General features: G+C 41.4%; 1 protein-coding gene across 1 annotated transcript in view; it reads left to right on the top strand.

The window, feature by feature from the left end:
* rspo2 (R-spondin 2) overlaps window positions 1-24,112 on the top strand; it is a 91,006-nt gene that overhangs the window by 42,062 nt on the left and 24,832 nt on the right. The window contains exons 4-5 of the mRNA XM_088998144.1: window positions 12,677-12,820; window positions 13,048-13,236. Coding sequence (XP_088854270.1) covers window positions 12,677-12,820; window positions 13,048-13,236 — 333 coding nt within the window. The remainder of the gene's footprint in view (window positions 1-12,676; window positions 12,821-13,047; window positions 13,237-24,112) is intronic.

Consider the following 24,112-nt stretch of genomic DNA (forward strand, 5'->3'; position numbering starts at 1 on the left):
AATGATTTTGGAATGTGGGAGGAAACTGGAGTACACAGTGAAAATACATGCAGCTGACTTATGCAGATTCCACTCCATAAGACACATTTTGACTACTGTTTGATAAAGCAGTAACTGCAGAGTGATAATGCTGTTTAAATGAGTCATCCTATATTTAAAGAAATTAAATGCCTTTCCAGCAGCTCCTATGTTTTGCTTTTCTACTTTCATTTCTTTCATAACTTTGCTGCTGTGAAATGTAAATTTCTCCACTGCGAGACTAATAAAGGCAAATCCAATCCAATCCAATCCAATTCCCCAGTCACAGAGCAACACGATAGGCCCACAAAGAGAGATTTGAGAGCTTTGAAAGGGGCTTAAAATGTAATGTATTATTATTATTATTATTATTTTGAAAATTGTACAGATGACGGCTGAAGAGACCTTCTCATCGATGGACCACTCCTGTACGACTGAGAGCTTACACAAACGTATTAATATCTCATCTCATCTCATCTCATTTTCCGTACCGCTTATTCCTCATTAGGGTCGCGGGGGTTGCTGGAGCCTATCTCAGCTGTCTTTGGGCACGAGGCGGGGGACACCCTGAATTGATTGCCAGCCAATCGCAGGGCACACAAAGACATACAACAGTCACTCTCACACTCACACCTAGGGACAATTTGGAGTGGTCAATCTGCCTGCCATGCATGTTTTTGGAGTGTGGGAGGAAACCGGAGGACCTGGAGAAAACCCACGCGGGCCCGAGGAGAACATGCAAACTCCACACAGGGAGGCCAGACCGGGACGCGAACCGGCGACCTCTGCACTGTGAAGCCGGTGTGCTAACCACTCGGCTACCGGGCCGCCCCTCGTATTATTATTATTATTATTATTATTATTATTATTATTATTATTATTATTATTATACAAACCGTATAATATAATAATTACTTTACTTGAACATTGACTGTTGTCATCATTTTGTTTGGAATCTATTTTTATTGCGCAAATGAAAATTCTTCCACGTGTTGTATTTTATTTAGGTCTCCAACTCTATAACAATAACATATCTCATTTCAAATGTCAGTAACTCTTGTTAAATAGTGTGTCCATCCATCTTCTATACAGTTTATTCACACTTTGGTTGCAGGTGTGCTGGAGATTAGCCCAGTTGACTTTGGCCAAGAAGCAGAGTTCACTGAGGATTAGTCACTTGCCAATTAATGGAATGTCTACCTCACCTCCTCATATAGCACCCTGTTCCAATCACAATTTTAAGAGGGAGGGAGAGGGAGAGAGAGAGAGAGAGAGAGAGAGAGAGAGAGAGAGAGAGAGAGAGAGAGAGAGAGAGAGAGAGAGAGAGAGAGAGAGAGAGGGGTTAAGCAACAGCATGAGAGTGATCCTTTATTAGTTTACATGGGGCAAGAGGTGTTGGCTGAGTATTTCTTATGAAAAAAAGTGAGGAATTTGAAGTCATGGTTCTCATAGACAAACTCATTGCCGGCATACTAAAATGAAGCCAAAACCTTTAGACACAATACTGTAATCTAGTTATCGTTGGAAGGTTTTTCAATGTTTTTACCAAACCATGCTGACTTCAAAAGACCTCAAGCTATAGACATTAACCAAAATCTTCAAAGGTCAGGAGTGAATGTTTCCCAATAAAAATATTTGCAGAGATTTCATGATCAAAAGCAAAATTGTCCCACTATGGATTGTTCTGGCAAAAACAAAATAGAGCAAACTACATTAAGGTCGCCACATAATAAATCAGCATGGCCATAGTGCTTGTTACAGTAAGATTGTTATTGAAATTGTTTAGTTTTGTCTCATGTTATGTATTTTCTCGTGGTTCATGTGTGGTTCATGTGTGGTTCATGTGCATACTTTCCACAAGCCTTGTTTGACTTTTTATCTTGGGAAACAAATTATTTTTATTAGAGTGCATCTTGCACCCCTTCCTTGCTTTGCCCACACTCCTACCAATTGGACATTTGGCTTTCCTTTACAACCGCCAATACCCTCATCCGTAACAACCACCTCATCCCTAAACTTTCTAATGGATGTGTGGCGTGGCCATTATGTGTCAGGAAGGGCATCCGACGTAAAAGCTCGGCCAAAACAAGTTCATCTGGTCGCTACTCTATGTGTATGTCACAAAGTAAAAAAACAAGTTAAGGTATTTTAAATTCCATTCACCCTCATGAAATTGTAATGATTGACTGAGGCCAAGTTTGCTGTGATCACGGCTTCACTCATGTCTGTCTGATCAAATTTCCTAGTTCACCCACACTCCTCATTTGTGCTCCATATATACAGTAAATTGATATTGTATTTGCAGTTGGCTCAGTGTAAATGTATATTACACATGGACTGGCAGGAGCTTGGCAAAAGTTGCAAGTGACATTGTTGCAGTCATTAAATTCTAAGTTAATGATTATTTACTTGAACCAATGGCATTTATCTGTTTGAACATTATAAATGTTGTATTACTAGTGTTTTCAAATAAATAGAGGCTGAACCTGATTTACAAATGTGAGCATGTCTGCCTCACAGTACATCGGAGCAGGGTTCGATTCCGGCTCCGACGTTCCTGTGCAAAGAGTGTTGTCCTTGTGCATGTGTGGGATTGCTCCAGGCAATTTGATTTCCTCCCACATTTCAAAAACATGCATTGCAGGTTAATGAAACACTCAAAATTATCCACAGATTTCATTCCAGAGGCTCAATACATGCTCCTACAAAGTTACTTTTGATGCCTTATTTATAGCTACCTGTGTACTGAATTTATTGTGGATGCTTGCTTTGCAATTGTGTATTTTAGCAGCATAGGGATAGAAATACCGGTAATAATAATAGTATCCCATTGGTGCAGAGACAACCACACACCCGTGTCTGTGCGTGTCCATCCAATAACCCCCAGAAAACATTTAATTTTGGAAAAATTGTCACACTGTGGGTGTGTGTATATAAAATGTGTCCTTTAAAAACACTAAACCAGGCCCGGCCAACCCGCGGCTCGCGAACCTCATGCGGCTCTTTGGCCCATTTCATGCGCCTCTTCAAGGGCTTTCACATGACGAGCGTCAAAAATATTTGGCGCTGCCGTTTTCGTTTTTCACGTGCGGATTGACAGCAGGGGGCGGGGCCGTGCCTCCCCGCTTCCACCACTTGCTGTCAATCCCCTCATCGACAGACACTGTGTATTTATACGGTTCGCAGTTATCTCGCTAGCACCGGATTATTGATGTTCAGCTCGTATCTCGCCCGTATCATTTCTCAGCTTCGGTGTGTGTGTGTTGATCCGGTCCGAATTTCCCCCCCCCCCACGTCCCTGAAATGTCTATCTTCTTTCGGGATTGTGCCTACTTTTGCACCACCGCCGGTTAGTTTATTTCTTACAATTCCGCTGGTTCACCTGTTTTTGGACCAGCACCATTTGTTACGTTAGTAAACACCCTGCAATGATCTTCTGTCTCTGTCGCCTGCTTGGGGATCCAAACATCCCACTTCGTTTCTACGAGTCAGTTACTTTCTGCCTCATTCGGAACGTGACACCATTCAGTCGCTATGTACCATATTTTCACGACTGCACATTTTGGAGGACATTGGAGACTTACAGTCGTGAAAAGACGGTAGCAAGCTGACCAGGTGACGTCAACACGCATGTGCGTGAGATGAAAATCAATCATTTGAGTCGTAAACAATTTTTGTCAAGTTTGCTCTCAAAATGGCAGTGTTTATATTTTTTTGTTGCACGTAATAGCAAGCCATTCTGCCTTATATGTCAGGCGTCATTAGCACATTTCAAAGCTTCAAATCTTCAGCACCACTTTAGCTCACCCCATGCTAACAACGACCAGGAATTTCCAAAAGGGATTTAACTGCGCAAGCACAAGTTGCTCACTTTGAAAAGTCAGACAGAAAAGCAGATAGTTTTTCCGAAAATTTACAAAGCACCCAAGGACCTGTTGCTTTTGCTCGTCATGCATGCAATGTTCGTGTGTGCATGGTTTTGTGTGTGTGTGTGTGTTTTCGTCTCTGCGCATGTGTGTGTCTGCATGTGTTGTGCGTCGCATTGTAAGTGTGAGTTTGGATATATGTGTGCGTGCGTGTGTGTGCGTGCGTGCGTGCGCGTGTGCGTGCGCGTGTGCGTGTGCATGTGCGTGCGCGTGCGGCTCTTTGCAGTAAGATAATTAAAAAAATGGCTCCTCATCTCTGACTGGTTGACCACCCCTGCACTAAACAACGTCTGTCAAAAGGTTATCATGGGGAACATTTCCATAGACCCCCCGCCCCCGGGACGCTATTCACATCCACATACTGTATAGGCTGGCCACGAACATAGTTGGTTTTGCCCCTTTCTAGTGTTTAGTAACGCCACAAAAACCTCAACTATTCAACTGCCAACCATCATCCAGTTTGATCAGGGTACAGGGTTGTCAACATCTTGGAAGAGTGGTTGGACTCTTTGTTTTCTGTGAAATTCTATGACGCCACACAAAATAAATTCAGTGTCTCTCTTTTTGCCTTTGTGGAGATACTGTATGCTCACTGCCCTCAGCATCACTAACAAATTGGAGGCAGCTTAAATGAAAGAGTGTTTTAAAGTTTGAAAACACATGAGCCCAACACAGAAATCGATGTGTCTTTTTGGGTATTGATTTTAAACATTCAAATTTTAGGTCACTGTCTTGTGTTTATGCTGAATTTCATTTACCGTATTTTCACGACCAAAGGGTGCACCGTGTGAAAAGGCGCAGTCTCATTTATGTGTGCCATTTCTGTATTTAACATACACATTGAGCGCACCGGCTGATAGGGCGCAAATTTTATATACCGGTACATATCCTCTACAACACACAGGCATACAAGTGTGCGTATTTAAAAAAACAGATCGGGAGCAAAGCTGAGTTTGGTAGTGCTTTATTTATTAATTACAAACTGATAACATTTTGTAATCATCACTCAATAGGGGTCGGCATGGTAAAAAAAGAGCACATTACCGGTACCGACTTTTCCGAAAGCTCGAACCACCGTGCCAGCAGACACGTTCGCCCAAGCAACCACAATCCATTGGAAAACTGTGGCAACATCCAGCCCTTTTCGTTTGCCTTAATAATAACGCCTGCTGGAAATGTCTTTTTAGGCAACGTCTTTCTTTTAAAAAATCACAATCGGCGGGAGTTTCTCTCCGTTAGCATGGCAGCCAAGCAAAACAGGAAACGAAGCCTTTTCGCCAGCTTTCCAGAATAATTCGCTGTCCGTTGCTGCACTACAGAAGTCCTGGTCCGGATGGGAAAATGGCACAGTTTCATAAAACGCCAGCACCAAGACGGACCTCCTTGGAAATGTTCAATTTTCATTTCATCCGCTAGCGTTACTGCTCTGAGTGGGATGGTGACAGTCGAAACGCTCCTTCCGCTCGCTCTTATCTCGGCGATCCATTGCTCGAATCTTTCCTCCAACTTTTCCTCCACCTTGCCTTATGTCCGCGTATTATGTCACGGCGGCTCGATTCCCATGTTCCTCGGGGTAGCTGATAGCCTTCAGTTTAAACTGAGATTCCAATACCATAGCTCTTCTCTGGGCACCCTGTCGTACGCTTTCTCCAGATCTACAAAGACACAATGCAATTCCTTCTGACCTTCTCCGTACTTCTCTCTCAGCATTCTTAAAGCAAACACTGCATCTGTCGTACTCTTTTTTTGGCATGAAGCCATACTGCTGCTCACAAATGTTCACTTCTGCTCTTCGTCTAGCTTCAACTACTATTTCCCAGAGTTTCATTGTAAAACTCATCAACTTTATTCCTCTGTAATTAGTACAACTCTGCACATCTCCTTTGTTCTTAAAAATGGGCAAGAGTACACTTTGCCTCCATTCTTCAGGCATCGGTTCACCATCTAAGATCTTGTTGAATAACCCAGTCAGGAACACCACCGCCACCTCTCCAAGACACTTCCATACCTCGATTGGTAAATCATCAGCCCCAAGTGCCTTTCCCCCCTTCATCCTCTTCAGCACCCTCCTCACTTCATCCTTGCTAATGCTTGCTACGTCTTGGTCCACAACAGTCACGTCTTCTACTCTTTGTTCCTTCTCATTTTCCTCATTCATCAATTCTTCAAAGTACTCTTTCCATCTTGCCATCACACTACTGGCACCTGTTAATACATTGCCATCTCTATCCTTAATCACCCGAACCTGCTGCAGGTCCTTACCATCTTTGTCTCTCTGTCTCGCCAGCCTGTAAAGATCAGTCTCACCTTCCTTGCTGTCCAGCCGAGCATACAAGTCATCATAGGCCTCTTGTTTGGCCTTTGCCACCTTTACTTTAACCGTGCGCTGCATCTCTTTGTACTGCTGTCTACTCTCGTCCGTCCTCTCAGTGTCCCACTTCTTCTTTGATAGCCTCTTTCTCTGTATACACTCCTGCACCTCCCCATTCCACCACCAAGTCTCCTTTCTACCTTTCTTCCACTCGATACACCAAGTACTTTCCGACCTGTGTCTCTGATTATGTTCGCTGTAGTTTGCCAGTCATCTGGAAGGACCACTTGCCCACCCAGTGCTTGTCTTACCTCCTTCCTAAATGTCATGCAACACTCTTTCTTTTTCAACTTCCACCATTTTGTCCTCACTTCAGCCTTTGGTTTCTTCATCTTCCTCACTGCCAGCGTCATCCTACACACCACCAACCTATGCTGTCTGGCTACACTCTCACCAACCACTACTTTACAGTCACTGATTTCCTTTAGATTTCGCCGTTGACATAAAATGTAGTCTACCTGTGTACTTCTGCCCCCACTCTTATAGGTCACCCTACGTTCCTGTCTCTTCTGAAAGAAAGTATTCACAATAGCCATTTGCATTCTCTTTGCAAAGTCAACCACCATCTGTCCTTCAGCGTTCCTAATCTGGAGTCCAAACCTGCCCATCACCTCCTCATCATCTTTGTTTCCTGCGCCAACATGTCCATTGAAGTCTCCACCAATTACAACCCTCTCTCTTCTCGGGATGTTCTGTATGACTTCATCAAAGTCCAACCAAAATGTCTCCTTCTCCGCCAGCTCACATCCTACTTGTGGGGCATACCCACAAACAACATTGAACATCACGCCTTCAATTTCTAGCTTCAGACTCATCATTCTATCTGATACTCTTTTTACTTCTGAGACATTCCTAACAAACTCCTCTTTTAAGATAACCCCAACTCCATTTCTCTTTCTGTCTTCACCATGATAGAACAACTTAAACCCTGACCCTAAGCTTCTAGCCTTGCTCCCTTTCCACCTGGTCTCCTGGACACACAGTATGTCTACCTTCCTTCTCTGCATCATGTCAACCAGCTCTCTACCTTTACCTGTCATTGTTCCTACATTCAAACTTCCTACTCTTAGTTCTATACTCTTGGTGTTCCATTTCTCTCTTTTCCTCCGGGCACACCTCCCTCCTCTCCTTCTTCGACCAACAGTAGTCCATTTTCCACTGGCACCCTGAAGGTCAACAGTACCAATGGCGGCCGTTGTTAACCCGGGCCTCGACCGATCCGGTATGCGATTCATAGGTTTGATTCGCATATTTGTTTTGGCAATTTTTTTTACGTCGGATGCCCTTCCTGACACAACCCTCTGTATTTATCCGGGCTTGGGACCGGCACAATAAGATACTGGCTTGTGCCCCCTTGTGGCTACATTGTTTATATGCGCCTTATGGTCGTGAAAATACGGTATGCATCATGGGCAATCGGTGAAACGCATTCTGAAGGTGTACTGCAAAAGACCGGATTGTTGGCTTTAGGAACAATGGAGTTTTAGTCACATTTGAATCATTATCTCTCAAGCCCTCTTGCAATTGATGTCACGTTTCGGTTGGTGACAAACGGGTGGCACTGTCGGCCCCGCCTGCATCTGCACAGTGTTGGTCGTTTTAATCAGTGGCAGTTGAAAGGACTCCCGGCACGACCATCCCATGTCGAGTCATTGTTTGTATCACCCTGTCACGTTTGTTTCATCTTGTCATATTGATAGAGTGCTTATGCACATTGGTAAACATTTTATGTTATTTCATGCTTAGATTAGTAAACATTTTATGTTATTTCATGTTTAGATCATTACATATTATGTTATTGCATGTTTAATTTAGACTACATGGAATTATGAAGCTTATTAGTTGAATAGTTGTGAAAGCAGAATGTAACAAGTATCAACTTTCAGTCTAAATGTTCTCCCAACATACTTGTCCGTATCTGATTGGACAACAGATCACTGCTGTGTGACTTCCAATACTTGTCCGTAGCTGATTGGACAACAGATCGCTGCTGTGTACTTTCAAAACTAGTCTGAGCGGTCCGTGTGCTCTTGGCTCCCCGCTCCGACGAGAGGTGTGCTCCTTTTGTTTCACGAGAATAAAGTAGTTTTTTTGTTCACCATCTATCGTCCCCGCTGGTATTTCATCACAGAACTTCGTTGAACACCGAACCAGATGAGAAACAAGAATTAGAACCCAACACATATTTTTACTTGTGGTATTGGATTGGATTGGATTGGATTGGATGCCTTTATTAGTCTCACAGTGGAGAAATTTACATTTCACAGCAGCAAAGTGATGAAAGGAATGAAAGTAGAAAAACGAACGATTGTTTGGTACATTAGACTTTTCTGTTTAGACGACTGACATTTTAGATTTTGTTCCTGCTGACTTTATTTTAATACAATTTGTCAAATATACCCTGCTCCTCCCTCCTGTCTGCTCTTTTGGAGTCCACCACCATCACCACCTCACAAATCGTGACAATTGAATTATTAAGTTTGCGGGTATTTCCACTGCATTGCCTGACCAAATATTTTTTTCAAATTAATTATTGCAGCCTTACTAACCACAATTTCAGATTTAGCAGATAATACAGTGATCCCATCAAACCAAACCCTTCACCCAGAACATAACGGCCAGTTGCAAGTTTTGAAAAATTGAACAAGCATACTTCTGTGTGACTCCATAAATGCGTGTTTGACCACTGTCTGAACCTCAGACATGTTTGTGTGTGTCTCACAGCTCTCTGTGAAGAGCAGATCTTGCTATATCATTGACCATTTCTTTGCGTGGGGAAACAACAGAGCCACTAAAATATCTGCAATATCTGCGATTTTTTTTCCTCTCTAGGATAATGTGATTGAAAGGAACACAATCTTTGCTTCACTTAGTTTGACAGTGGCATGCAGAGGTGCACACATGTGGGAAAAAACAGGATGGGAAGAGTTGGAAGGAACATGGCAGCTTTGGCCTTTGCCATGAACTCTTGCCATCCATAGCTGTGCATGTCATGCTTGAATGGCAGTGAGCAAGCCAAAGCTTCCATGTCAGCCAAACCCCAGCCCATGAGAGTAGGTCAGAGCTGTTCTGCTCATCTTGGAAGCAATGAATGGAAAAAAGGGCTTGTTTTCCTTTCCTATTGCCAGGTCTTTTAAGAAATGGACACTACTGCTATGCAACCATCAAGTCAAGTTGGCTTTCAGGAGGATTCTGAGATGAGTAGTATGACGAACCATAACCTGCTCAGATGTATTAAAAACCTGTTTTGAAATTCTGTGTAGATGAATCAATCAATTTTTTTTATTTTCCAATGCTTTTTATTGTTAGCACCCTTTCTCTCAGTAGTGCAGATTTATATACATGAACTACATGATTATACATGATGCTTTAGCCTGCAAAGGAACAAAAATTGACCAAAGCTGACATGAGGTTTTCCGTGTCCTTGGTAGAAGTGGTGCAAGTGCTTCTGACAAGCATTTATTACTGTGTGACAAGTGACTCCTGATGACTCATGTCTCAAGTTAAATATGCATTTATCATGTTATGCAGCATCAGTGACATTGCAATAATCTTATCGCCGCGACAAATTTCCTCTCACAGTGCCAACATCTTCTTGCCTTCGTGCTCTAACTCGCAGGCCCAAGGTAATGATGATAATATCTTTAAGTCTTTGGAACACCAGACAATCAGTGAGATCTGATGACCTCATTATTTCTCATTAGTTTCCCAAAGGCACCTCAAGGAAGTTTTGAAAGGTGGTCCAGAGGTTCATCCCACTGGGAGAATGAACCCGCTCCCCTGTATCTGTTTCTAGAGCTGCTGAACAATCCACTGACTCGGCCCGTCAAGTTGCTGGTGGTCACTGTGGGAGCTTTTCCAGTGTAAAAGATAGCCTACACTGTCCTAGATAGCCTTTTGCCTGATAACTGGACAGCAGGATAGGTTTCTGTCATAATGATCTCTTCCCTACTCATTCCATTCTCTGATGACCTCTGACTATCAAGCTCTACCTCTCGGCATTGTAAATCCCAGGGAGGCTCATGGATGTGCCATCTTCCTCATCCATCTGTGGGGGAACATTCTTAACTATCTTTTATTTGCGAAAACAAACTGTCCAAGCACTTTAATTTTACATTGGTAAAATGCAGTTGCTGTCTTTTTTTTTTAGTTTTGGTATTCAACTACAAGTTTAAACTATCATGTAAATGTGTCCTCGAGCTTTATTTGACTGTCAATACCTCCGGATTTGATATCAGGCTGCAAGTGCTGGAGAGTATAGCCAGATGTTCTCTTCTTTCTTATTATTCCTCTTTTTTTTTTTGGGGGGGGGGGGGGGGGGGGCTGAAAGGAATGATGACGGGCCTTAGGTAAAAGGGTAAAATACAGTGTTGTGCTTTCTAATTGTTTTGTGATTTATTAATGCAAATAGTCCCCGAATAGTGAGTAGCCGAGAGGGAGATCGAGATATGTTCTTACTTCAAGTTTACACGTCTACTCAAATCTGGCTCTATTGTGTGTGTGGCTTTGTATTTTTTAAAAAGTCACTTTAATTATAATTATAATTTCAAACACAACAAAACAGTGTGAAAACATGAAATAACCAAAGATGTTCTTGATTTAGTGTTGCAACACTTTTCAGTATATCATGAAACTTTGTCAAACAAATCAGTTGTCAAACCAAACTTGATTGCTCTGTGTGTTTGCGCATGTGTGTGTCTATGGTTTGTTTAGACTGCTGTGGAAAGCGTGAGACGAGAGTCAGTGGGCTAAGGCCATACTTTGGGGTTCAAAGTAATGCGGGGAGGGACTCCTCGTTTTGGAGGAATGTTGAGGAGGAGGCCTGATGGTTAGCTGAAGATGGTGTAATTAAGGGGTGTGATTGTGAGAGCATTTCTTTTCCTGGGCCCTGTATAGGTCACAGATACTGTAAATGTGCAACCGTCTGCGTATATTGGTTTCACATACACTATGGGAAATCACAGTAACAATGTTTAAAAGCTGCAAGAAACGGACATGCTTCTGCCCACTTACATATAAGTCACAAGGGACAGATGGCAATGTACCTGACTTGTGTGTGTGTCATAAATGAAATACCAAGAACACACCATGCTATTAAAAGCATGTTGTGACTTATGACAACTCAAATATATTTTTTATTTTTATTTTTTTCAGATATTGCATGCGTCAAGCATTGTCTTACATTTGTCTTCTTTATCCCGTGACTTGCACACCAGACAAAATTCATCATGACCATATTCATCACGGTGTCTTTTGCAAGAGTGTGTCCATTATTTTCCTCACCTGGTGTCAGATTCAATTGTTTTCATTTTTATCTCTTGAGATACAAAATTATCCACCCAGGAAGCGGATATAGGTGGAAATTGGCAGTTATCAAAAATGGACATTGTTGGCAGCAGTGGCACACAATTCAGAGCCCAAACACCTGTATAATGAATACAGGTGTTTGGGCGCTCTATTGCAGCATCCTGAGTCCAAAACCTGAACTTCCGATAAAGCAGTTTTTCAATGAAAGTTCTATTCACTTTACTATGTTTACCAAACACACACACACACACACACACACACACACACACACACACACACACACACACACACACACACGCACACACACACACACACACATACACACCCACACACACATGCACAGCCAAGCACGCACACACACACACACGCACACGCACACACACACACTTCAGCATATTCCCGTAAACTGGACTTGCTTCACGACCAGAGGAGGAGGGAGACATTGAAAGCAAACTGAAATTAAGCAGGTCTTTGCAAAAACAAAAATATAATAAGAATAACTGAAATGTATCTTAATTTGTGTTGGCCTTTGTTTCCAGTAGTATGTACCACTTTCTTCTTGAATTCATTGGTTGTCTACACAATTTTGTTTGTTTGATGTTGCGCTACTTGCTATATTCATAACCACAATCTGGCACACGTTCCCGTGGAGGATATGCAAGCCAGATCTATGTTTACTCTACCGAATCATACTGTTGACATCTGAACTTCACTGTTCTGTACAGAATTATTTAATGGTTACTTGACTTTTATGTCCAAACAGTTAAATCCCGGTGCAACTGCTGATGAACTGTAGGTCAGGTGGACATGCAGGACTTGGTTGAGGTTTCTGCTTATCTGTAAACCATTTGTTTGCTATCTCAAAAGAAGAAAAATAGCTCCAGATTTACTGTGCATTGCTGGGAAATGATTCACAGGGCACTGGCAGCTTTTTCTGAGGCACTGACTTTGTAATCCTTTGACGAACATCACTCCCCAATTCCTAAAACTCTGGATCAACTCCAGATGAGACGACATATCAGATGGACCCTGATGTCTTCCCTTCTCTCTCCAGGGTGCAGGATAGAGAACTGCGAGTCTTGCTTCAGTAAAGATTTCTGCACCAAATGCAAGTCAGGTTTTTACCTCAACAAAGGGCGATGCTTTGACAAGTGCCCCGAGGGCTTTGCCCCACTGGAGAACACCATGGAGTGTGGAGGTAACGGCACAAGTATGAAAAACATGTGCATGTTCGCATCAAAGTTTTAAATATGCTGTATGCTCTTGAATTTTTCTCTCTAAATCCTAATAAGCAGACCGCAAGCAAGAAATGCGTGTCATCCGAGTAAAGTCAGTACTAAAGCTTAACCTGGGGTCTGTGGATTGCTTCCAAATGACATACTGCTGTGGCTTCTCCTGAACACCACTCTGTGCATTTATTTATAGATGGCTGTGAGGTTGGGCAGTGGAGTGATTGGGGAGCTTGCACCAGAAGAAACAAAACCTGTGGCTTTAGGTGGGGTCTGGAGACACGGACGCGGCACATTGTAAAGAAACCACCAAAGGACACAATACCGTGTCCCACCATTGCTGAGTCGCGCAGGTGCAAAATGGCCATGAGACACTGCAGAAAAGGTAGGGATTTCACACAATGACGTTGAAGTACTTAACATTCAATTAAAAGCTTTTGCTGCAAATACAGTAAAAACAAAGACAAATGACTTGAATTCCGGACACATACCTTGTCCACCATATCACTATTCCACTTGTCTCATGAATCATTGACAAGGCACATTTTATTTTTTATAATCAGTTTCTTTTTTTCTTCGCCGACTATTTAAGCTTTCTATGACTTTTCCATGGATGACATTTCAGTTATTTTCCATCGGGGCCTTCAAGACAGTTTTCTCTCTCAGGTATATGCCCCCCACCACTCTCCCTCCACCCTTAAGGACGATGTGCAGGTTACCTCAATGGTTGCCTCTGTTTCCACTCGTCAATTTGAGAGACATTTGCGGTCCACAAAATAACCCACTTGGGCTATTAAATGGGAAGTCAAATCTGAAGCAGTCATTTTTTAATGCGTCGACACACTATTTGGTGTGGTGGCTCTAGTTTCCGACAGTTGCTTTTAAAATACATGTACTAAACCTTAATGTACTCCCTTGTAAACGTTGCATTAGCATATGACAAGTTTCAATATTTAATTCGCGCCAAATAAGGAGGCAATTCCATTGGTTGATATAATTTTGTGCATTTGAGTAAAGAAAACAAAACACCTAGTTGACAAATGAAAGTACTCTTTCGAATTTAAGGCATGATAAAATGAAGTGTTGAAAGAGTTAATGAGCCTCAATAATCCCTGTTGGTTTCTCAAATTTCAATGATACAGAAGTTGCTGCTACTGATCTTGCTGCTGGAAACTGTGATTTGACCGCACATGTATTTCTTGAATCTTGTCCTGTTTCTCTGGGAAATTTTTCCCCAACTGCCAAATACGTCCCAATGCCGTTTGCCATACCTACTTCACCTTTCAAAGATAATTTACCACTCTTTTAAATTTGCATTTTTTTGTATGCATGGAAAAGACAGTAAACAATCTCTGAGATAAAATATACTGATTAAAACGTTGCTATAAAGTCTGAATCATAGAAATATTTTCAGTTCCCGGAAACAAGTTACGGGCTCCCTGTCCTCATCCCTCACTAAGTGACTTGTTCCACTACTAACACGCTCCCTGTAAATCTCTCAGTATGATTCCTTACTGAGTAACATCTCTGTTTTCTGTGTTTAAAGCTGTGTGTCACTGAATGTACATCCCAGCAGTTCCTAACTTTGTGACATGGTCTAATAGAGGTACTGTACATTTCAGGGTCTGGCATGTGTTCTTGATTCCCCACTGCTTAACTGCCTGTGAAAATCCCCACTTGACAAAAGCCAATGAAATCAAACACTCTTTCCTTGAAATAAATACGATGTAGAAATTGTAAACTGCACAAGCTGGATAGGATGTAGAAGTCAAAAAAGACAGACAGACTTCACTTGGCATCGGAAAATCATCACGTTCCACACAACATACTGCTTTTGTCATATTGCATGAGAGGGCTGCAAGGCAGGCATGTTGCAGCCAGTTTGACCAGAAAAAGGAGAAGAAGAAAAAAAACATCCCTCTCTCCATTCATCTGTAGACCAACTTGAAATATAAGCTTTGGGATCTGTAAAAACGATTTATAGCGGTCAAATGTGGAAAGTAATCCAAAAATGAACATTTTCTTAGATGTAATTCTCTCGATGCCATACACAAATGTGTTTGTTAAGTGGAGGATTCTAAAACCCCATATGGATTTTGTGCATTATACAGACAGGGAATTAAAACAAATCAGCAGAAGAGAAGTAAGTATGTGTCACTTATGCATTTCTAAGCAGCTGAATTACGCTGAACGGTATTGATGCATCTCTATTTTTAAGTTTAGTCGAGACATATAAGAACAATGTGGCCAATCGTGTTCTTTTCCTTATGTCCGGAATTATCTCATCCCTTTGAGCACTAGACACAAGCATGGAAAGTAAAGTGCAGAACTGCCGATAATGTCAAGAGGCAACTTGTTTTTACAGCACATGTTAAGAGCTATGTAAACCGTGTCTGATGTGATCCATATAAATTGCAGGTCAGTGTAAACAGTTCACATCGCTAAAACTGCTGGGATTCATTAGTTGTTCTCAGCTAGTGTTGCCACAATAACGGTTTCTTGATTCTTCACTCTGTACGAAGGATGGGGGTGCATCCTTTATGTGGAAGATGTAGAAAATATATGGTAGCATACCATATGTTATTTTCATACAACTGTCAAGCTGCATTGAAGTCAACTTTTGAAGTTTGGGAATGTATTGTGTTCCCGTCGGCTTGTTTGTACTTATTCGAGGAATATATAGTACGGTATAGATAATTGTAACTTTCCACTTGTATGACAACACAGACCAGCTTTTTAGGCTTCTGTTGAAAAAAATACCCAGAATAAAAGTCCTGTATAAATTTGCTGTGTTTGCCTGAACTTTTGAGTCTTCCCACTTCATATTGATTGGGTTACTCAGGCTCAGGTGATGGAACGGCTTGCCCGGTGACCAACACCTTGCCAGTTCAGATCAGTTAGGACTTTGCCTTGTTGCAGTGTTCTTGAACAAGGTGCTATGGCCCAAGTTACCTTAAAATCAGCATTGCAAAGGAGAGATAGCATGATTTGTCTCCATCAAATATAAGTATGTATTATGATACATTTTATTCAGTGGCAGTCATTGGAGAAATTGGCCAAATAGTGATCCAATTCATGAGGCCGCCCCCAGATGTCAATTTATATTTGGAAATACACTTGGAGCGCACTGCTTCACTCAGACCATTAAGAAATTCAGAACATTGTTCAAATGTGCCATTTGGTCATTCAGAGTAGTGTGTCAGGCAGTACAAGAAAAGTCAACAGTTGAAATATGAGCTGATAATTAAATGGTATGCTCATTCACAAATTAATGTAAGCGTGGCGTACTGCGCAAAACGAAAAGCTCGCGGGAGGAAACATCCACCTCTCAACTACATTTAAGCCTTTCTTTCCAGTTTAGAACACATTACTCGAACCGAAATCATGCATTATATGGTATCCAAAGGTACTATCCTGATAAGTTAATGATAAAAGTCAATTATTGTGGCAGGAAATCCTTGTTAATGTTGTTCATATAACTCCCGGTGATTTTGATCAGGGTTTTCTTTGGCATGTTAAAAGTGAATTTATTAAATGTGAAAAGTGGCAGAAATGGTGGACACCCTGGCAGGTAGTTAACCTTAATGCGGCTCTGTCAGGGCTATTGCCCCGTCCCATCCATCTATCCCTCTATCTATTTTGAACACCGCTTATGATGAAGAGGGTCGCGGGAGAGTAGTCCAACAGACTTCGGGCAAAAGATGGACTACACCGTGAACTGGTTGCCAGTCAATCGAAGATCAAATATAGAGATGAACAACAATTCTCACCCAGATTCACATCGTGAGTGGGTGGCAACCGATAAAACACGGCACACACCCAATTCAGGAAACTGTATTACCTCACCATCAGACACTGTGTCCACCGTTGCCTTAAAGCAGTGGTTCTTAAACTGGGTTTGATCGAACCCTCGCGGTTTGGTGAGTCAGTGTCAGGGGTTCGGTGGATCCTCCGCTCCAGAGGTCCAATCCTCAGTCTCATCTGCAGTTAGTGGGCACAAGTCATTGAAAGAAGGGTGCGGTGAATGAGGATATGAAACTGCCTCCAACAAGATTAACAACCACTGCCTTAGAGGAATATGTTTCCATCTACATAGTGGCACCCGGTGTCCTTGCTGCATAGATGTCAAACTCATTTCGGACATATGTTATGCATAAAATTGGAAAAAAAGACTGAATGATGAAGGGGCCGACTGATGGAAGCAGCTAATTTGAAACAATCTCTTATGTTCTGATTTTGTTTATTTTTTTTGTGGTCAATATAGACATTGATATTTGTCTTGGAACAATTTGGAAACTACAAATGAGCCTCAAAATGTCATAATTGTGCATTCAGCATTAATTACAGTTTACCGGGTGTTGCATGTTGGATTTGTGCAAACAAAACATGCACTTTGACTTGGTAAAAAGCAATGTAACTTCTAATTTGCTGCTGCAACCATTTTGAACTTAATCGGTTAACTTTAGTCACGGCACTTTTTAAGTGAGACGGTCTTTTTGCTATGGACCTCAAAACAGGCTAAATCTCCCCATATTCAATTGTCTGTTATTTGAGCTTCAATATTTTATCACCACAAATCATTTCTGTCATAACATGCATTGGTCTTAATAAACATGACAATGAACTCTGCTATGATTAAGATAATGACATTATTTTGCCACATTGTTCAGAGAACTTTAAATATTTTGATGACTACCCCATCACTCCTCCAGAGGGCAATGTATAAAACCATTTTGAAGTCCATTGGCTTTGAGAAGGGTACTTGCTTTGAGAAGGGTACTTGTTTATTTACTTTGCTGAAGTCTGGCTGGCACAAGGGCTCATGTAAATCCGTATCCATAAGCTTTTGTTTGCCTCGTGGAATCCATGCTGGCTCCGTCTGAAGCTAGTTTGGGTCTGGGGTGACTCTCCAAAGTTGTGTGCCCCCATGACTAGTATTGTCTGCGAATCATCTGCTTCAAAATATCCCCCCATGACAACGCAAAGCCATTTTAGTGTCTTGCATTTTTTGTGTATCAAATAGAAGTTGCACACATTCCGATTTTTAAGTCAATCCTCATGTGACGAAGGTCAATTAGACAAATGGAATCGTATATTTTTTTGTTCACTATGATACTGTATTTTTTTTAAGTGACAGAAACAGGGAATGCTCTTTAATAACCCATATTAATGGCCAACTCAGACACTAAATTTACGTTCATGCAGGTTAGTAGACACATTTTCTGTTGATGGTACTGACATTACAGCCAGAAACCACAATCCTCTTGCGTTGCTTTCCATTGGGATACACAGTTAAACCTAGCCAATCTTGATCCAGTTGAGAAACCCATCCTCATTCTGGGCTCACCGTCAATGTAGATTTTGCCTAGTGGGAATTGGTTGTGTTTGCAAATGATCAAGGACGTCCTCATGTGCAGTGGAATAATACTCTTCTCTGTTTCCATTTTGAAAGTGTGTGTGCTATCAAGAGGTTCCAACAGATGGCAGGGCGCAGTCTTCTTGTCATGAATGCAGGAAACAGTGACCACAGCAGCACTACAAAGGCATTAGTAAACATCCTTCCGCCGGTAGAAAAATCTTTACTTGTCATGTACGCACGCACACACACAGACACACACACACGCACGCACACACACACACACACACACACACACACACACACACACACACACGCGCACACACACACACACACAAACACACACACACACATATATACACGTATTCACATACACACACATACACACACACACACACACACACACACACACACACACACACACACAAACACACACACACACACATATATACACGTATTCACATACACACATATACACACCAAATACCAAATTTGACCTCTATATTAATGTGTCTTAAAAAGAAAAAAAGAAAATTGCACTGATAGTGTGGCACACACTGTAGCAGGGAGCTATTTCATTACCAGGGGAGCTGTTTCGGGTTAGAGAAAGCACTCTTTTCAGTGTTATTAACACCAATATTAACACCACTGTTTGTATTTATCTTATTCAAATAAATGATTTGATTGGCTTTGTCAAATTTGAGACACGACAGGGTGCGTAAATGAATAATAATAATAATAATAATAATAATAATAATAATAATAATAATAATAATAATAATAATAATAATAATAATAATAATAATAATAATAATAATAATACATTACATTTCTAAGTGCCTTTCAAAACTCTCAAGGTCACTTTTCAGTCACAGGATCACAAGTTTTCTTGTGGGTGAGCAGCGGCAGCCACAGGCGCCAGCGTTCACTCAACCCGGAAGGTTCTGCTTTGATTTATTCCATAATAAAATGGTGGCTGGTGATCAAGGGTTATCTCTGGCCAAATGAAAAATGCTTTCTCCAAGACAGCATGTGAGAACCAATTGACAGTTGCCCTGTCATAGTGATTGTGTGTGTGTAACTGCCCCTTGTTGCAACTGAGGGAGCCATGCCTTAATTTCATGTGTTAGAAGGCCTCAAAAATATCTTGTTGTTTCAGGTCCTCTCTCTCTTTTTTTTCACTGCTATACCTTGCGGTCTTGCAAAGTACTGGTCGATCGCAGCGTGACAGTAAAAAAAAAACATTTGTCAGCCTACCAAACGTCCCGTCACTTGATTGACATACAGGGCAACCATTCAGATGACGACTGAATTTTTACCTTTAGGTGGCCGTGCATGCGTAAACAACGGCGCTAAACGCAGCAAAATTTACAAGCTAGTCCAGGGGAGGGCAAACTTTTTCACTCGCGGGCCGCAATGGGTTCTAAAATTTGACAGAGGGGTCGGGCCAGGAGTATTTGGAGGGAGTGTTTGGGCCGGAAATACTAAACCTAAAGCATTAAAGGACAACCGACGCCTCCGGTCAAGTTATGTCCATAATTTTTAAAATCACTTCAAATGACTTCTACTGAGCGTATTTTACAAGGATTTCACAGCATATAGCTATAGTTTACGTTTTAAGACTTGCGCTGAATATTCATGAAGTCTTGTTTTCAAGTAGATGACGATCCCCTTGTGACGTCACGTTTGGACCGCCCCTGACCGAGAAAGCGACACACAATGGATTTTGCGATACTTTGTTTGGTCTGAAAACTTCGTGTAGATCCGTGTTGATGGCGAAATTAGAAGGAAAACACATAAATAACGCGATGGTGAATCGTTGTGTGTTGCACCAAGACAACTATTTAATATTCGCTGACACAAATTCCCAGCTGACAAATCAGCCCATTTCCAACGGAGCCATACTATTTCACAGATACTGGGAGGAGGAAATGGAAATAGATTAAAATACATATGCACTGTGATTCATCAAGATTGCGTCTGTTTTTAATACGTTTCAATCGAAGGTGCAAAGTTGAAGAAATCAACATTTATTGAAAAATGGAATCACTTTCAACATTCAAACCATATTATTACACAACGAAATACAGTAAAGTCTCGTTATTTCGATATCGGATATATCGATAGTCCCGGTTATATCGATACTATTTCTATGCACGCACGGAGAAAATTACATGCAAACAGGGTCGGATATATCGATAGCCCCGGTTATATCGATATTTTTTTCTGACTCCCTTGAATATCGATATAACGAGACTTTACTGTATTCAAGCTCAATAATACCTACTTGTGTTAAATTCCGTAAAATCATGGATAGATTGTCCTGATGATTGCTCTACAAACTCTCCACGGACGCCCTCGCCTTCACGCGCAAACAGTACACGTGTACCGTCGCCAAGCACACAGACATAGGCTACCTGCAGTTGAAATTTGCATACTCGGCACGGCAGCCAATCATAAGCCTGCTTCTTTCTTCCGGACTTTCGCAAGCGTTCTAAGGTCGAGCATTTGCATATCATTTTCCAAAATAGATGCACAGAACCTCAGCCCAGATGAAAGATTCAAAAGAAGCTAACAACATATGTGACGCTACAAAACATAAACTTATATTAAACCGTGACTGTGAAGTGTACTTGAGTGTTATGAAAGGGGCTTAGTGGCTTGTAGCAAGCAATGCAAACATTGCATTGTGCACCATGATGACAAATGACTGCTGCAGCGAAATCTATAGCCATGGGCATTTACCGTAAATTAAGTGAGGTAGCATTTGTGGTAGGTACATCCTTAATTACAAAAACTTTATACTTTGCAACAATGTTTTGTTTTTGCGATTAGTCGTCTTATTGTGTTTCAAGTTGTGAAAATGGGGCAGGCAACTTTTCAGAGTTGTCTGCCCTGTTGTCCGCTAACTTTTTGTCATGAGTTTCAGACACTGTTTTTACTATAATTTGGAAAAATTCGGCGGGCCGGATTAAAAAGCCTAACGGGCCGTATGTGGCCCGCGGGCCGTAGTCAGCGAATTACCTCAGATTTTAAGACCTTGCTAAAACATATGGTGATCAACACCTCAACTTACATAATAAGCACTATTTTCATAATACACACCCACCACGGCTGGCGGAGTGATCTTCGGCGGAAGCACACGACCGAACAGCACCAGAGGTTAAGTTTCCAACAGTCCTTATGGAAGGTGACTCCCCTTCCATAAGCCATCAACGACCATCAAAAAGGCAAATAAAACTTTCTTTTACAGCACAGTTTATTTCTTTAATTACAGTCGTCATGTAATGCGCCTCTCTTTCCAAACAGCAATTCCCTTTGACCTTCGACCTCCAACACCATTCCATCAAGCCATAAATGACCATCACAAATGTAAATAAAGTGACTTTATGATACAATGCAGTGTATTTCTTTCATTACAATACAATAGCACATTTATTATACATAGAGTAAGGTATGTTGTGTGTAGTTTTAACGCTTATTTAGTTGAAAAGTGTATTTTATGGAAACCCGGGAACGGATTATTCCCATTTTAGTCGTTACCTATGGGATTTTTTTTTTGAGATACACACTTTTCGCCTTACACACTCTGTCTGGGAACCAATTAAGTTCGTAAGTTGAGCTCTCACTGTAAATAAATACATAAATAAATAAATATTGGCCTTTCTGCTACAATTCACTGAGTACTTGCAAAGAATCGGAATCTGGGCGGCGGACAGAAGCAGTTTTAAATGGTATCCATGTCCTGCGATAGTTATCATGCTGTGAAAGTGTCTCCCGTGTCTCCTTTATCATCTTGTTCACTATAGCTGTTGCTCATTACGGCATGCGAGTGTAAGTGTGTGTGTATGCGTGCATAGACGTTAACGGGTCGATCGCAGCAGCTTTGTTGATCGAAGAGTAGATCTTCATTATTCAGAGACATATAGCATATGTTTCCTTCATTATGAGGCTTTTGTTTTGCAGCTCCAGACGTATTTATTTATTTATTTATTTATTTATTTATTTATTTATTTTGGGTGGTGGTGTCCAGTATGGTTCTTTCAACACATTGGATTGCCGACCCCTGTGCTAATTGTCCCCTTGCAGACCCATGTATGAAAAAGAAATGAAATTAGATTATTCTTTGAAATAATGCCAATGTTGGAAGTAATATTTTGGACAAACCCGCCCTTATAAATGGACGATATATGTCCTGATTATGTTGGAAAAGTTAAAAATCATCAATGGTTGATGTTTACATTTTTGATCTGATTGTGTCACTTTTGAATTTGTGGATCCTTCATATTCTCAGACTTCACAAATGTAACCATATTGTTCAGAGTGAGGCATATTCTCTAATTCACGCACGGAGAAAATTACATGCAAACAGGGTCGGATATATATCGATAGCCCCGGTTATATCGATATTTTTTTCTGACTCCCTTGAATATCGATATAACGAGACTTTACTGTATTCAAGCTCAATAATACCTACTTGTGTTAAATTCCGTAAAATCATGGATAGATTGTCCTGATGATTGCTCTACAAACTCTCCACGGACGCCCTCGCCTTCACGCGCAAACAGTACACGTGTACCGTCGCCAAGCACACAGACATAGGCTACCTGCAGTTGAAATTTGCATACTCGGCACGGCAGCCAATCATAAGCCTGCTTCTTTCTTCCGGACTTTCGCAAGCGTTCTAAGGTCGAGCATTTGCATATCATTTTCCAAAATAGATGCACAGAACCTCAGCCCAGATGAAAGATTCAAAAGAAGCTAACAACATATGTGACGCTACAAAACATAAACTTATATTAAACCGTGACTGTGAAGTGTACTTGAGTGTTATGAAAGGGGCTTAGTGGCTTGTAGCAAGCAATGCAAACATTGCATTGTGCACCATGATGACAAATGACTGCTGCAGCGAAATCTATAGCCATGGGCATTTACCGTAAATTAAGTGAGGTAGCATTTGTGGTAGGTACATCCTTAATTACAAAAACTTTATACTTTGCAACAATGTTTTGTTTTTGCGATTAGTCGTCTTATTGTGTTTCAAGTTGTGAAAATGGGGCAGGCAACTTTTCAGAGTTGTCTGCCCTGTTGTCCGCTAACTTTTTGTCATGAGTTTCAGACACTGTTTTTACTATAATTTGGAAAAATTCGGCGGGCCGGATTAAAAAGCCTAACGGGCCGTATGTGGCCCGCGGGCCGTAGTCAGCGAATTACCTCAGATTTTAAGACCTTGCTAAAACATATGGTGATCAAAATGAGTGAGAAAGCGGGACCAACGGGACCAAGTAAGGGGGCAAAATATATTACTTTCATACGGATTGGGAAAATGTGGAACAGCATTTTCGGACTGTTCAATACGACATTGACTTCCCGCCGAAAAGCCAGCTGAGAAAGAGAACAGTGGACGAACTAAAATCCCAGTTGTCATTTTTCACTCAACATACTTCAAAAGCGAACTCCACCACCGAAGCATCTTTCCGGGTGAGTCACGCCATCGTTAAAAACAATAAGTCCTTCGAAGACGGAGATATGGTAAAAGAAGCATTAGTTAAAGCGACTTTAAAAATAAGGCAGAGATATTATCTTCAATCAAAGCTCTGCAGCTGTCTAGACATACAGTTACACGGCGCTGTGAAGCCATGGTTGAGGATTTAACCCAGCAAATGTGGAAAGACATCGGAGATTGTGAGCGTTCTCACTGCTGAAGTCCAGCACTCATGGACAGTTCTGTAACTTACTCACACAGGAAAAGTACCCCAACATGGGGAAATGTGCTACCTCCTTGACTGCATTATTCGGCTCCACTTATTTATGTCAGTCAGCCTTTTCCTACATGAAGATCATTAAGTCCAAATACCGTTCCACAATGAATGATGGACATTTGGATGCCGACCCCTGTGCTAAT

The sequence above is a fragment of the Hippocampus bargibanti genome, linkage group LG06, assembly GCF_051943395.1.
Source record: "Hippocampus bargibanti isolate YZ-2025 linkage group LG06, ASM5194339v1, whole genome shotgun sequence".
Lineage (NCBI taxonomy): Eukaryota > Metazoa > Chordata > Actinopteri > Syngnathiformes > Syngnathidae > Hippocampus > Hippocampus bargibanti.